This window comes from Tupaia chinensis, unplaced genomic scaffold, assembly GCF_000334495.1.
Source record: "Tupaia chinensis unplaced genomic scaffold, TupChi_1.0 Scaffold000077_1, whole genome shotgun sequence".
Taxonomy (NCBI): Eukaryota; Metazoa; Chordata; class Mammalia; order Scandentia; family Tupaiidae; genus Tupaia; species Tupaia belangeri.
In genome coordinates, this window is record NW_006159538.1 from 3,466,590 (window position 1) to 3,482,611 (window position 16,022).

Here is a 16,022-nt window from a genome sequence, read left to right on the forward strand (position 1 = left end):
GATTTGAGGCACACAATTCAGATGCACTCCTCTCAAAGGCATCTCCACCCCAGCGCCCATCACACCCACCCCAGGAGAGCTGACCTGGCCCATTTCCTGCGAAGAGCTCCTGCTGATCGCGCTGTACTCGCTGACCATGGAGCGGGCGTGGCAGGTCAGACGCACGCTCATGCTGTGCACGCGCGCCCAGCGGTCCTGGGCCAGCTTCTGCCCGATCCTGCGCAGCTCGGTGCTGATGACCCAGCCGCGCTTAAGCAGCAGCTGCAAGGGGTCTCCAGAGCCTGGGCCGCCGGCCAAGATGAGGTCACCCTGAGCATCCTCCTCTAGGCTGATGGGCTTTGCCTGCAGGACGCACATACACTCGCACTCGGTCATGAGCTTCAGGTCCTCCATCCAGCGCTGAACAGAGTCCACCTGCATTAGGTTCAGCCTGCAATCAGGAATTTGATCATTAATAGCACTCCACCACTTCCAAAGGCTTCCCTCCCAGGCCATCTGATGTCTGCTAAGCACCTAGGACTCGCTTAGCGCAGTGTCTTCCATTCCTGAACCTTAATCCTCCCAGTTGTCATGATCTCTGACTCACAAATAATGACTGAGGCACAGTTCTGAGGGCAGATGACCAGACTAATGAATGACCGCTAGTGATGCCTAGCAGGGTAGCAGACGATACCTACACTATTCCTTACGAGAGGGAAATGGAAAAAGCCTGATATCAAATAACTGTTACATCAGATCTTCAGGAAAGTCATGACGCATGTTTGCATAGAAAAACAGAAAAATATGTCATGACTTGTCCAACAACCTAGTATTAAGTGAGCTATAGTTACAGCCACATGATTATAGAGTGTGCATTTACTTAAAATAATACTGTCCAAAAGTTTGTAGCAAAGAAAAATGTGTGTGCTAATAAAGCGGAGAAAGTAGTACACAAACGTGTAAGTATAAACACATAATCTAAAAATCTGTCTAGGGAAAAAATGCAGAGATATTAAAATATTAAAGGCATGGGAAAACTAAAGACTTTTTTTCAGCCTCCCTCTAATTTCCAAATTCTCTATAGTGAGCAAATACATGACTTTCATAATGAAACAAAATTAACTTTATTTAGTACAACACTATGAGAACATACATTATCCCCTAAAATCTTAATCAAATAAAATTCACTCTAAAATTCACTTAGTCAAATACAAGTCGGTAATAGTAGATCATTAGTGAGGCAATGAGCATTGGCTGAGTGTCTCACAGTTAATAAGAGCCGGCCACTGGAGAAGATGTCAAGTCTCCACACTCCCTTTGATCTGCCTAAAGAGTCAAGACAAACTAATAAGGAACTCAAAGTAAGAGATTTTACCACCATTTCACAACAGAAGAAGACATGCAGTTAGTGATTAACATGGAGCTCAAGTCCCTTTCTCTTCAGCTTGATACAGTTGCCTGATCAATAACTTTTTTAAGAATTATTTATTTAATTTTATTAATTGTTATTATTATTTCATTTGCTATAGGGCTCATGCACTCATTAGAGAGAGTCGGACACAGAGAAAGAGAAAGAAAGTAAGCCACCAGGTCCGGGACTCCAACTGTGGTCAGCCCTGTGGGAGTCCAGTGCCTGAACCCCCACGCCACCTGCTGACCCCACTGATTGATCTTTCTGTGGCTAATATCACCTGCCTCAAGCCAATCTCCACCTGCCACCAAGTTAATCACTCATTCTATAACTGTGTGCTCGGTACCTACATATTCCAAGTATCATTCTAGGACCTGGGCTATAATCGCAAATATTAATTTTCCTTGCAATGGTCATGCTCAAGTGAAAGGACAATTTTCAAAATAAATAGGCAATGCATAGGATATGTATATAATAGAAAGTGCAATGAAGGAAGAGAGAACAAGAAAGGTCCGAGAGGGCTGGTGGCAGGAGAAGCAGGCACTGCATTTTCCAATAGTAGGTTTCAGGGAAGGCTTATTGAGAAAGGACTATTGGGGCAAAGACTTAAAGGGTGTGAAGAGGGAGCTGCGAGGGTATCTGGGGGCAAACTGTTCCAGGGACAGAGAACAAACACAAAAGCTCGGAGCAAAAGTGTTGTCAAGATGTACGAGGAATAGCAAGGAGCCAGCGTAGCTGGACAAGAGCTGGCTGAGATGGGGTAGGAGGTGAGAGCAAAGTCGGGGAGGGAGGAGGCAGGTCCTGCATGGACTGTGCATGACGAGGTGAGGACTTGGCTTTATTCTAAATCAGTACAGCAAATACTGGGCCCATGAGGCCAGGCAGGTGGGCAAAGATATCAGTAGGGTTGAAATTATGAAGGCATGCTCCCATTATCAAGGCTAAGAGCATGTCTTCATATTTAGTTATTAAATGAAAAGGAGCATTTCTGGAAAACATAACTGACTATAAGACTTTTAAGTTTAAGTTTTAACCACAAGGCTTTTAATAGTTAACCATGAAAATTGCACATGTGGTTTCTTATAGGAAACTGCCTTTTATTAACTTTTAAAGTTTATTTCATGGAAGGGAGACAGGGACCCCCACTGGGGTCTTGCCATGTCACGATCCACACTCCCCCTCCAGCCTTCCAGCCAGCCAGCACCACAGGAGTACTCAGAGGCATGCAGGTGTGCTCAGGTCGACTAGGCAGCTGAACCCAAGACCTTCCCCAGTGGCTCCAGTATCAAACTGTGGTGCCCAAGCACCTGCACCTCCGCAGCTGAGCCAGAAATTGCTTTTAAATTGTTGAAAACAAAAACTCACCAATGACTTTTCTTTCTTCCCTTCATAAAGATAGTAATTATATTTTGTAAAGAATGTGAGCATAATGCCACAATAAATATAGTTGTGCGAGAATAATAATAAATAAATAGGAACCAGTAGATGGTGTAATGGCTATGTCGCTAGACTCCCTTGTAGTTGACCGCAGTTCGAGTCCTGGACCTCGTGGCTTAAACTCATGCCAGGCGCATGTACATGAATGCATGCCCAAGATCCCAAGAGGAGAATGGAGGAGGAGGGATTGCAGTGTGGCCATCCCCCCTGGGGGGTGATTTCTCACTTTCTATCTCTCTGTCTCTCTCTCTGTCTTTTCTAGCAAGCACACACCTCTCCAAAAACCTATAGCAAAAACCTCTCCAAAATAAATAAATAAATATTTTTTTAAAAAAAGAACGTGAGCATAGACATATATACATGTATGTGCATATATGTGTGTAGGCTGTGTATGGATAGACAGATAGATACACAGACAGACAAACGAGAATCACCTGAATAAAATCACAGGACTCTGCTACCCATTCCATGTTTATGAACACTATTTAACTTTACGTAAGTGGGATCATATTACGTGTGCTCTTTTTGGGCAATTTCTAGTCTTATGCATCTCTTCTATCCATGCTCCACCCTCACACCCCTCACCTGCCAACTCATGGTAACCTGGTGGTTTCATTTCATATTTTTCTCCACACTTCTAGGTTCCTATACACTTATTTATAAGTGTATATATATTTTTTCTATGCAAAAATACATCATGACTTTCCCAATAACTATAAACATATATATATATATATATATATATATATATATATATATATATATATATAGAGAGAGAGAGAGAGAGAGAGAGAGAGAGGGTTTTCAGACCCATCTCTTGTTTTCCACATGTGACTATAATATATACACATCTTGATGCATTTTTTATTTTCTGAACATGGAGATCCCTCCAAGTCATCCAGTGGAGCCTTAAAACATACTTTAGGACGTCTGAAAATTATTCCATGTTGTGACTATATGGCAAAGTATTTGATCAGTTTCCCATTGATAAAAACTCATTTTGTTTCCAGTTCTTGACCACCATAAACATTGTGATAATAAACACCTTTATATATTTGCCCTTACATATCACTATCTTAATTCTATGTCATAGATAAGAACAGGCTTATAATTCAACAGATGTTGCCACTTTGACTTCCAAAAACATCAGTGCTTTACATTTCCTCAATAACATATTAGGGGTTTCTACAGAGACATTGCCTTGTGTTACTCCCTGCTTAAATCCTTCAATGCCCTACCCCTAAACCATTGCCCTCTGGCTAAGTCAAACCCCTGAGAAGTTCAAGTCTGGTCCCAGTATCTCTTCCCACACTTTTCCCTTTTTCATCTTCCTCAACTCTTAGCGCCCCTGCCATAAGCATACTGTCTCCACCCCAGGTTCATTCAATCACCCTACTTCCCAGACAATCCACTCTCTTTTGCAACCCCCTGTGGCCTTGAACTTAAAACTCTTCCCTGGACTGAAATCCCCTTTCCTTCTCTACTCAGCAAGCTCCTATTCATTTGCAAAACCTAGCTCTAAAGTTACCTCCTCTGAAAAGCCTCAGCTGTGTTTCCCCATAGTCCCTGCATCCTCCATCAGAGCACTATTAACATTCCATGGTAATTGCTGTGTTTGTTGGAACTCTTTGGGTTCTGTGACAAATGAGCTCTTGTATCTGGCTTCTTTCCAGTGCCCAATGTATATGTTCCTCAGTTAATGTATGCCCGTGAACAAGTCAGGTCTGTGGAGCCATCCCTCTATACCCATGCAGAAGACTTGACATGCCTCCACCACTCAAGCTGCCCAGAGAATGACCCAAGACTGATAAGATGAAAGGGGATGTAAAGAATGGAGAAACACATGATCATCGTGTTCTAAAGAGGCACAACTAGGAAGGCAAAATGATAGGGACTTCTTTAAGAGACACAAATGAACAAGTCACCCATTGACTCATTCACTCCATAAACACTCTCTAGTTGACATCTGTCACTTTATCTTATCAGCATCCCTTCCTCCCTCTTCTGTCAATTACAAAGACAAGTTACATAAGTCACCTTTTTGATGGTTCTCAGGCTTCCACTTTTCCCTACCCTTTGGAAAAGGCTCTTCTTCCTAAATAGAGGGTGATCTCCCAGTGGCCAGATCTGGCCTATGTGAAAGCACCTTTAGCAATAATTGGTTGTAGATTTAAGGACAGACTTCTGAACTAGGCTGGCCTAATGCAATTGCTTCTCCCCAAATTGTGAAACTTAGACCCAAGAGACACAGAAACTGGAGTTGTTGAACGTGGGTCATGTTAATGATGGCAGCTGTAGCTGCTCCACAAGAAACTCCAGGATCATCTGGACACTAGGGAGATGAGTGCAAAAGGTAACTTCTATTGATTCTCTAGCCAAAAGAATCTTTTCTAATACACAGAACACATGACTAAGCAGAGTTGAGGCAATACAACCCTTAGAGGAAAGATCTTCTGAGAATCCAAAGAGGAAGTTGTCCCCTCCAGCTGGAGACCATCGGAAGGTGCTTAGAAGAGGTGGGTGTAGAGCTAGGTACATTTGGACATGCTGAGACAGCGGACGGGGTTGCCATGGCTAAGTACAGCACCTGGACTGCACTTGGCACACTTAGAGAAGAGCTCTGGGAGCATCTGCATGGAGGGGAATGGACCGCCCCACCCCTGCAGCCAGGCAAGAGCCAGGAAAGGGGAAAAGGGAGTCAGACTCACCTAATACCTGAGGTCAGGACCCATCCTGGGAGGCCTGCTTAGATCCCAAACTCACACATCTGTCAAACCCATTCCCCCCACCCCCATCCCACACATACAGAGGCAAACTCAGTTCTTGATCTTTAGAAATTAGAAAACAGGATTTCGGAAGCCACGTTAATTAAAATCCTAGTCGATTCACCACTCTGTGGGTAGGAGAGGTGGAATAACAAAGCTATTGATTTCCTCCGGCTCTGTCTGTGTTTGTGGATATGAATTCATCTGAGTGTCTGTCTATATTATTTGGATGCCTGGATTTGTGTGTCTGGGTGTGAGTTTATGTATCCCTACCTGGCCCTACCTGGCCCTGATCCTAAACCTAAATCTAACCCTAACCATAACCATAACACTACCGTGAGTTTAACTCTAACCCTAATCCTAACGCCGAAACCAAACCCTAACACCTAACCCTAACCGTAACGCTAACCAAAACCATGAACATAACCCGAAAACTGACCCTAACACTCACCCCTAACCCTAGCCCTAACCCTAAATCTCACCATAACACTCACCCTATCATAACCCAAACCGTAACCCTAACTCTAAACCAAAACCCGATCCCTAACAATAAGCCTAAACTTAATCCCTAACCCTAGCCATCACACTAACCCAAACCATAACCAAACCCCCAACACTTACCTTAACACTCACCCCTAACCTTAACCCTCAATCTAAACCTAACCCTAAGCCTACCATAAACCTAAACCTAACCCTGAATCTATCACCAAACCCTAACTCTAACCCCTAAACCTAACCATAACTCTTCACCCAAAATTCAGCCTAGCCCAGAACCTAACCTTACCCCTAACCCTCACCCCTAATGCTCGCCCTAAACCTAAACTTAACCCTAAAACTAACCATCCTGTAACCAGAACCAGAACCATAAACCTAGCCCTACCCACTAAACCTAACCATATCTCCTGACCCTAACCGTAACACTAACCAAAACGGTAGTCCAAACCTGAACCCTAAACCTAATCCTCACCCCTGTCGATAATCTTAAACTCAAATCTAACCCTAACCATAACAGTAACCCTACTGTAAGCCTAACCCTAACCCTAATCCTAATGCTGAAACCTAACCCTAACACCTAACCCTAACCATAACGCTAACCAAAACCGTAAACATAACCCAAAAACTAACCCTAACCCTCACCCCTAAACCTAGCCCTAACCCTAAATCTCCCCATAACACTCACCCTACCGTAACACTAGCCATAACCCTAACCCTAACCTCTAACCCTAAACCTAATCCCTAAACAAAACCATCACCCTAACCCAAACCGTAATCCAAACCCCAACCCTAACCCTGACACTCATGCCTAACCCTAACCCTCAATCTAACCCTAACCCTAAGCGTCCAGTAACCCTAATCCTAACCCTGACCCAAATGCCCAACCCTAACCCTAACCCCAAACCCTAACCATAATCACCCAAACTTAAGCCTAACCTGGACCCTAACACCACCCCTAACCCTCACCCTAACTCTAAATTTAAACCTGACACTAACCCTCCTGTAACCAAAACCCGAACCCTAATCCTAGCCCTAACCACTAAACCTAGCCCTAACCCCTGAACCTAACCATAAAACTAATGGAGACTGTAGCCCAAACTCGAACCCTAAGCCTAATCCTAACCCCTGACCCTAATTCTAAACCTAAATCTAACCCTAACTGTACCTGTAACCCTACCATAAGACTAACACTAACCCTAATCCAAACACCGAAGCCTAACCATGACACCTAAACCTAACCGTAACGCTAACCTAAACCATTAACATAACCTGAAAACTAACCCTAACACTCACACCTAACCCTAGCCCTAACCCTATATCTCATCATAACACTCACCCTACCTTAACCTTAACCATAACCCTAACCCTAGCCCCTAACCCTAAATCTAACCCCTAACCCTAAACATCACCCTAACCCAAACCATAACCCAAACCCCAACCATAACCATAACACTCATGCCTAATCCTAACCCTCAATCTAACCCTAACCCTAAGCCTACCGTAACCCTAACCCTGACCCTATGGCCCAAACCTAACCCTAACCCCTAAACCTAAATGTAACCCTTCACCCAAACTTAAGCCTAGCCCGGACACTAACCCTACCCCTAACCCTCACCCCTAACCCTCACACTAAACCTAAATTTAACACTAACACTAACCCTCCTGTAACCAGAACCTGAACCCTAACCCTATCCCTAACCACTAAACCTAACCCTAAGTCCTGACCCTAATCGTAACACTAACTGAAACCGTAGAACAAACCTTAACCCTAAGCCTAATCCTTGCCCCTTGCCCTAATCTTAAACCTAAATCTAACCCTAATTGTAACTGTAACCCTAGCACTATTCTTAAACTCTAACCCTAACCCTAACCCCTAACCCTAACCATAACCCTAACCCTAGCCCTAACCCTAACCCCTAACCCTAACCATAATGCTAACCAAAATCGTAAACATAACCTGAAAACTAACCCTAACACTCACCCCCTAATCCTAGCCCTAACCCTAAATCTCACCATACCACTCACCCTACCTTAACCCTAACCATAACCCTAACCCTAACCCCTAAACCTAAACCTAACCCCTAACCATAATATTCATCCCTATCCCTAACCCTCAATCTAACCCTAATCCTAACCCTACTGTAAGCAAATGCTTGGATAAGTATATGTGTGTTTACAGGTCTTATGGCACATAAACTTGATGATTAAAAACAGAGGCAGTAGGTCTTGAGCGTGGGCTGTACTTATTACTCATTTTCAAATTAAAAAATAATAATAATAATAAGACAGAAAACAGTATAAAAAAGAGGAAATAAGGTAACTTTGTAGTACAGAACCCTGGCAGGCAGCACCTTGACCAAGTGAGCAAGGTTAACTTCAGCAATGCTAAGTCAACTCGTAGCACCTGCCCCAACTCGTAGCCCCCTACACTAAGGAGGGCACCTTACCCTGTGGATTCCTTCCCAAACACACACACACACACACACACACACTGTTCACTGTGTAAATGATTCTTTACCTCAATGCTAAGAATGATTGCCACCTAGTAAAGGCATCTGTGTCTAGAGACCAGAATATTTTCATCAACTATTCATTTTTACCTCATGAAAACCAGGTATACATATATACATATTTAATGCCCCCCCTTTTTTTCTTTTGCAGTTGAGGAGACTAAAGATTAAAATGGTTAGGTAATTTGGGCCATGTCACATGGTTATCAAGTGGGGTTGGAGGAGCAAGGTTTTAAATGGGCTATACCCCCTTCCCACACACACACACACACACACACACACACACACACACACACACACACGTGCTATCTTCAAGAAGTTCATGGAAAATGCATGTTATGAAAAAAAGCTATGCATGGATTTCAAAACTTTTCTGCATGGAAATGAGCTAATTACTTTGATTTCATTTTTCCATGCCTTTTGCTTGAAAAATCAGCTTCCAACCCTATCCCAACTGGGGATCCCTTTATTTCCTCCCACTTCCAGCTTCTTTCAGGCAAAAGGAACATGGCCATTCCATTGTCTTTGTCTCCTGGTCAAGCCCAGGTATCTGCCAAAGAGTCCACTACGGGCTGTATCCCAGGGAAACCTCTTGGACCCATGCCTTCTGTGCTTAGGTACGCAGGGGTCCTCCTCTACAGGCCTCTCTAACTGGCTCATGGTGACCCTGCTCCATCCTTAGTCTCCTGAACAGGCAGGCCTTTAGCCAGAGCTTCCTCGGGACTGAGCAGTCCTCAGCCTGAGAGCCTTGAGTATAAGAAGAGCTGACACAGGCAGAGCCAGCAGGGTTGACGTATTTGGCATGAGGGATAGGAAGAGCTGGTTCTTCCTCCGGCTTCTCCTAATCTGTGTGAACTGAAGCAAGCTGCTTCTGCCCCCTCCCCTGTTTCTGATATTTTTATTACAATTTAACAGATATACGCAGAAATGAACAAATCATAATATCGAGCTGAGTTTGATAAATTTGTATAAGCTCAACACATCACCTATCCAGTACCAGAAAGAGAAACAAAGTTATTACCAGGACCCCAGAAATCTCCCTTGAGGCCCCTTTTGGTCATTCTCCAATGAGGAAAACTTTCACACGGGGTGAAAAAGGAATGAAGTTAAAGCGTGAATGTGAAGGGTCTACTACATTGAATGGCACAAAGGAGATATTCAAAAATGCTGCTCTTCCCCCAAATATTTAGCACCTATAATAAGAGGGGTCTTAAAAAATTAATGGAAAATGCAATTTTTTACAACAAAATAAAAACGTACTGTAATTCCACTTTCCCATGAACTTTTCAAAGTCTCCTAGTGATAACTGTCAATATAATAATGGCCAGCATGTGTTGAGCATGGAATATTTTTATATGAATTATTTACTCCCTGGGACAATTGTGGAAGTTAGGTGTTACTCTCTCCATTTTACAGAGGAGGAAACTGAGATGCAGGGAAGTTAAATCACTCCAGTGAAAAGTGGTAGTCCTAAGATTGAAACCTGTTCTCTCTGACTGCAGAGTCCACTCTGAGCCCCTTTGCTTCACCTGCCTCTGGATACCTTGTCCACCCCCGGGGCGAACAAAGGCAGAGAAGCATAGCTCTGGATGAGGAAGCCTTACCACAGGGACGTGGGGTATTTTCCCAAACAAGAACTGCAGGGGATACTTATGAGCAGTGTTAGATGAGAGGAAACTGTGAGCCACTGACTGTGCCTCAACTCTGGGGAGGAGGGAGGAGCAGAATGATAGGCCCTGGGATGTAATTGCCACCTTCAGGCCAAACCAGTTTGCAAGAGCCTGTCTGTTTCCAGGAGCCCGTTTCCAGGGTGACAGCCTCAGAAATGCGTCTGGACAAGGCACCAGAGGGAAAGCAGGTTCTGGTTTTCTTTTAGAATGAGCTTTAAGAAACTTGCATTTCTAGAGATTATTTAGACAGAGACTCCTTTCTCCCCAGTGGCTCTACTCTAGACACACAGAGAAGATGAAACACAGTGGACTTGTAAGCTCAGGGATCCCTGCCTCCTAGTGCCACTCAATGACTGGTTCCCCGGCCTCATCAAGCAGGTGCCTCTCACTCAGGCCAGGGCCAGTTCTAGCCAGGGCGGAAGGACATTGGGAGGTTAGGGGAGCTAGACCCACATGGCTAACCATGGTTCAAATCACAACCTCAAAGGCTTGAAAGGCACACTGAGTGTGTTTGTGTGTATGCCCCAAATCACAACAGAATGGAGAAATGGACAAGACCGTAGGTACTTTCTCCCTCAGGGTTGCTCTTATGGGAGGCAGGGAGGTAATCGCCATTTTAAATAAGTGTCAGAGTCAGAGTATGTTCATTGAGAAGGTAAGACTTGAGCAAACACTCCAAGGAGGTGAGAGAATCAGCCAGGCTGGAATATGGGTGCTACATGTTCCAGGCAGAGGAGGCAGCCAGTGAAAAGGCAGAGGGAAGGAGTACGCCCAGTTTGTCAGGGAGGCAGTGTGGAGATGAGCATGGCAAGAATGAGCATGGGAAAGGTCAGTAGAAGGTGAGCTCGGAGAAGGGATGGGGCCAGATCACATAGGGCCTGGAAAGTTACTGGACGTACTTTGGGTTTTACTCTGAGCAAACAGAATACTTCCTGAGTCCTCCAAGAATCTTGTCACCAGATGTCAGCTGGCTCCACCTCTCTATAATCCAACTGGAAGACCCCATCACTCAGAGCTTTATAAAAACAATCCACAGATTAATTTAGAATGATTTAACCTGTGCTCTGTAGTGAACTATAAACTGTTTACTAAACAGTTACTTTATGCATGATTATTTATGCAACAAACTATAAATAGTTTACAATGTGGTCAGGGTATTAACTTCCGCCCCATCCTCTAAGGCACTGTGAAGCATGGGCCAAGCGTAACTAAAGGAAATGTAAGTACTCAGATCTTGTTTACATATTTCAAGGTTTTATTGCTTCCAATCTGCTTCTGAATCTATGCTGAGCTGTATCAACACAGGTCTGTCCATGCACAGAGCCTTCTGTGTAAGTGGTAGACAATCTCTCTCTCCAGCCCGCCATCTGTAACCACCCCCTGAGTGTAGAACTTCCACCAGGGCCTGGTGTGGACCATTCCACAGCAGCCCTGTTTCTGACTTGCTGCTGACCTATCTGTACAATGCCAGAAACATTAAGGAGGTATTCTCTTCCCCAGTGGACTCTGCATCCACCTATTATGCTGGGAATGGTCCCTTTTCCTCTGAGACTCTCTGTGTTCGCTCCTCTCTCTGTGCACTGACCTCTGCTCTAAGCCGAAGCAATGGAAGTTTTCAGACTGACAGAAATTCTCATTTTCTCTATTCATCCTAATGTTTGGTATATGTTCTCCATATACTTTTTTGTTAATTAAATGTTCGGTATATCATGGTAAAAGAGTGCATCCTACATTTCGGATAACCCAGGTGTGCTGGGGAAAAGGAAATGAAGTGCACCAATATACCTCTAAGCACATAACAGGGAGTCACTTAGGAAAGGAGCTAAGACCATGACCTAATGTCACTTTGTCACATCTAGTTCTTCAGGATGTGGTCCTCTCTCAGACATTAGGAGTGTTTAAGGAAAAATGAGGGATTTGGCTACTCTAGTAAATCATTTTTTAAATGTCACATGGGTCCAAGGAAGCTATAAACGAAACTTATTGAATAGTTTCTGCAAAGCAAACACATATCAAGGACTTGCACATACAATATCTAACGAGTATTCACAGAAACACCATTTATTACCCCCATTTTACAGAGGAGGGGAAAATGGAAGCTCCGAGAAGTTCCTGCAGCTAGTCACTAAGAACGTCAAGTTCTCAGTCCAGGTTCACCTGACTCCAAAGCCTGTCACCTCCCCACCTCCCCAGTGTGCCCAGCACCGATGGCTCTTGGTTTCTGTGTCACAAAGACAAGGAACTGCATCTGACTCAAGATCACTGTTTCCAGTCCACTGAGTTGATGTGCGCACCTGACAGCTGCCACCTGCCTGCCGACTCGGAGTCCCATAGTGCTAACTGTCAAACGCTGACAGTTTAGATGCCCTCTGATTGGGAGAACACATTAGAAATACTCCCTGACCTGTCATTAACTCACGAATGGCATGTTTCTTTATCTCTGAAAGGGTGTGTGTGTGTGTGTGCATTTCTAGTGTACAGATGAGAGTTAGTGTGATGACGTCAGCAGCAAGGACACCTGCTTAGGAATCATCTCTGGGTCCATATGCTCCTTTTTTTTTTTTTTTTTTTTTTTTTTGAGACAATTTTTTTTTCTGTAGGGCACATGCACTCACCAGAGAGACAGAAAACGAGAAATCACCCCCCGGGGCGATGGCCAGACCGCAATCCCTTCTCCTCCATTCTCCTCTCAGGATTCTGGGCACACACACACGTGCGCCCAGCATGAGTTTAAGCCACCGGGTCCAGGACTCCGTGGTTGAATATGTGGGAGTCCAGCCATGACACGACCATTACACCATCTGCTATTCCCACGTCCCCTCCTCCTAAGGGCCGTGTGCCCTTGCATATGACAGTTACCCTTTCTGAGCATTAGTTCCCTGACCTGATTATTTCCTCTTGTTTCTCTTTTTCTATTTCTTTGTTGTTAGAAGGTGCATGTACTCACCAGAGAGAGACAGAGAGAAAGGGAAAGTAAAAAAGCACCCTGCCATGGGGCATAGTCATGCCACAATCCCCTCTCTATTTCTCCTGTTGGGATTTTGGGCATGTTTTTCAGACTCCTGGGTCTGAGACTTCAACCATGCAGTTGGCCATGTGGGATCTAACTGCCTTAACCACAATGTCACTGGTTGGCCTTCCTCTCATTTCTAACCACTGTGCCAGCCACATGGGATTCTTTTAGTCCCTCTGCCATGACTTCCAGGCTCCCAACCTTTGCACTCACTGGTCCCTCTCTCCTTGCCTCCTCTTTACCTTGCCGACTCCTATACATTCTTGAAGTCTTGGCCTTGAAGTCTCTACTGAAAGAGATTTTTTGACCCCTATATGAGTTCATGTCCTTTGTGTCCCACACATTGGTGGCACCTTGACTTTCTATCATATACTGGTCTCAATTATCTAACTACTTGAAAATCCTGCTTTATCCTCTAGACAAGGCAGGGTTGGCCTCTTGTCTGTCTTGTCCTCCCTACATGCCACCCTAACATTGAGCCTGACACACTGAAGGTACCCCATGTATATTCATGGAACTAAACTAAGTTTAAAAATCTATCAAATGGTGGGCCCAGCAGGTGGTGTAGTGGTTAAGGTGCTGGACTCCCACGTGGCTGGCTACAGTTCGAGTCCTGGATCCAGTGGCTTAAGACTCAGCTGGGCACATATGCAGATGTGCCCAAAGTCCCAGGAAGGGGAATGAAGGAGAAGGGATTGGGACATGGCCGTCCCCGAAAGGAGTGATTTCTCACTTTCCCTCCCATTATTCTCTCTCTGTCTCTTTCTGGTGAGTGCACGCACACTATGGCAAAACCTTTTTTTAAAAAAAAAAATCTATCGATGATAAGAACAATTGCTTGTGCTGTTATAAGATCTGTCTTGTTGGGTTGTGAGAGTCTAAGGACATAAATAATCATTACATTAATCTTTCTTGAGGATGGGCCCTGTACTAATTAGCATGTGGACTGCTTCCCGTGGAGTAACTTTACTTCATTCTCACAAAGACCCTGTGAGGAGTGTACCCTTATGTTCTTATTTTCACAGATGAGGACACTGAAGCTTAGGGGTCAAGTAACCTGCCTCAGATCACACAGCTTGTATACATGCAGTTAGACTCAGAACACAGCTCATCCTACCTAAACCCCGTTCTTAAATGCTGCACTAAACAGCTTCATAAAAGGCTGTGCTCTGTTCAGATGCCATGTTTAGTGTCATCAGGTTAAATGATAAATCTGTTCTCACGTGCACAAACTCAGCTACTCCCATTGTTGGTCCTCAGCCTTCATGGCAGCAATATAGGATATGACAGGTAAACTAAAATTAGGTTTAGCTTTGTAATTCTCATTCTGTTCTCCTCCCTACTTTAAGGAGAACATTTTACTTGCCAAAGTGACTCATTTGAAAGAGTTCGCAGATCCATTGTGTCTATTGTCATCTTGATATCTCTGCATAGTTCTATGAACTACAGGTGATCGGATAGAAAACACCACTAGAAGGTTTCCAAAAGTCAGTCACGACACCTTGTGCAAAGACCCAGAAACCTCATTGGCCTCCAGCCCCCACCACTTAGATTCCTTTTCTCCATCGTCACTTTGAGCCACCCCCAAGCCTGAGACTCTGACAAGCGATTCTTTACCTTTGTTGTGAGCAAATTCCAAGGACAAAAGGTCCTTTCTCCAGATGCAGAAGCCAGAAGAAGCTTCCTGACCCACCAAGTCCCACACCAGGCCTGAAACCCTGGTCTCCTGCTGGTTTCTGTGGGCCTGTCCAGTGCCTGTCCTGTCTTGGGAGCTGAGACTACAAAGCTGCACAGGAGAAAATTCCAGCCTTCACAGAACTCAGCCAAGAACCCAAGAGAGCATCAACAAGTCAATCTGGCAATACTTAAGCAGTAGCTAACGTGCTGGGTTCCACCAAGGAGCCAGGCAGTGTGCTAAGCCCTCTATGGACATGATCTCCTTTAATCCTGGCCTCAGTCCTATGAGGTAAAGCACTATTATTACTCCCATCTACAGATGAGGAAACCTCTGTTTGGAGAAGTCACATGGTAAGTGAGTGGTAGAGCCAGTCCTCAAACCCAAGCCTGTGAAAGCCAGGGTCTGGACTTTTACCAACTAAATACCACACTGCCATCAAAAAGCTGTGAAGGGGATGGTTAGCAATCACAGAAAACAGGGAGCCTGACTTTGCTTGGGAATATTTATACAAAGGAAATGACATTTGCCCGCGTTCTTAGAGGAGAGGATTTGGCCAGGATAACAAGGACTAAAGGACTTCCACATAGAGGGGACATGAAGTACCCAAAGGCCTAGAGGCACCAAAAAAAAAAAAAAAAAAGAAAAGTAATATGGTAGTAAGTTTCACTGGACTATCAAGGGTCTATGAGGGAGCCACTAGGAAGGTCTGAAGAGAGAAGGACAGAGACCAGTTGATCAAAGACCATGAAAGCCATGATCCGGGTTCAATCCTGAAGGTAATTCAGAGCCAATGAAAGCATTTTTAGATCAGGACAGTGGCATAAGTATGGAGAGAGTCAGTAGAAAAGGCCTAGCATGGGGTTAAATACCAGAGAGGAGGGTGATGTATGGGGACATGATGATTATAAAGCAGAGAGAAGAAAGAAGCCAGAACTGAGGCAACGACAGGGCACAGGAAGCCATGGATGATCTCGGAGGGAGATGAGAGGATCTGAGCATGAAGCAGAGGAGAGGATCGGCGCTGACTCCTGAGTTTCTGGGCTGGAGGACTGCCGCTGCCCCCT

General features: G+C 44.5%; 1 protein-coding gene across 1 annotated transcript in view; it reads right to left on the bottom strand.

Annotated features, from left to right (window-relative positions):
* The window catches only part of INSC (INSC spindle orientation adaptor protein), a 141,747-nt gene that overhangs the window by 77,203 nt on the left and 48,522 nt on the right, over positions 1-16,022 (bottom strand). The window contains exon 3 of the mRNA XM_006142526.1: positions 85-430. Within this exon, the coding sequence (XP_006142588.1) occupies positions 85-430 (346 nt within the window). The remainder of the gene's footprint in view (positions 1-84; positions 431-16,022) is intronic.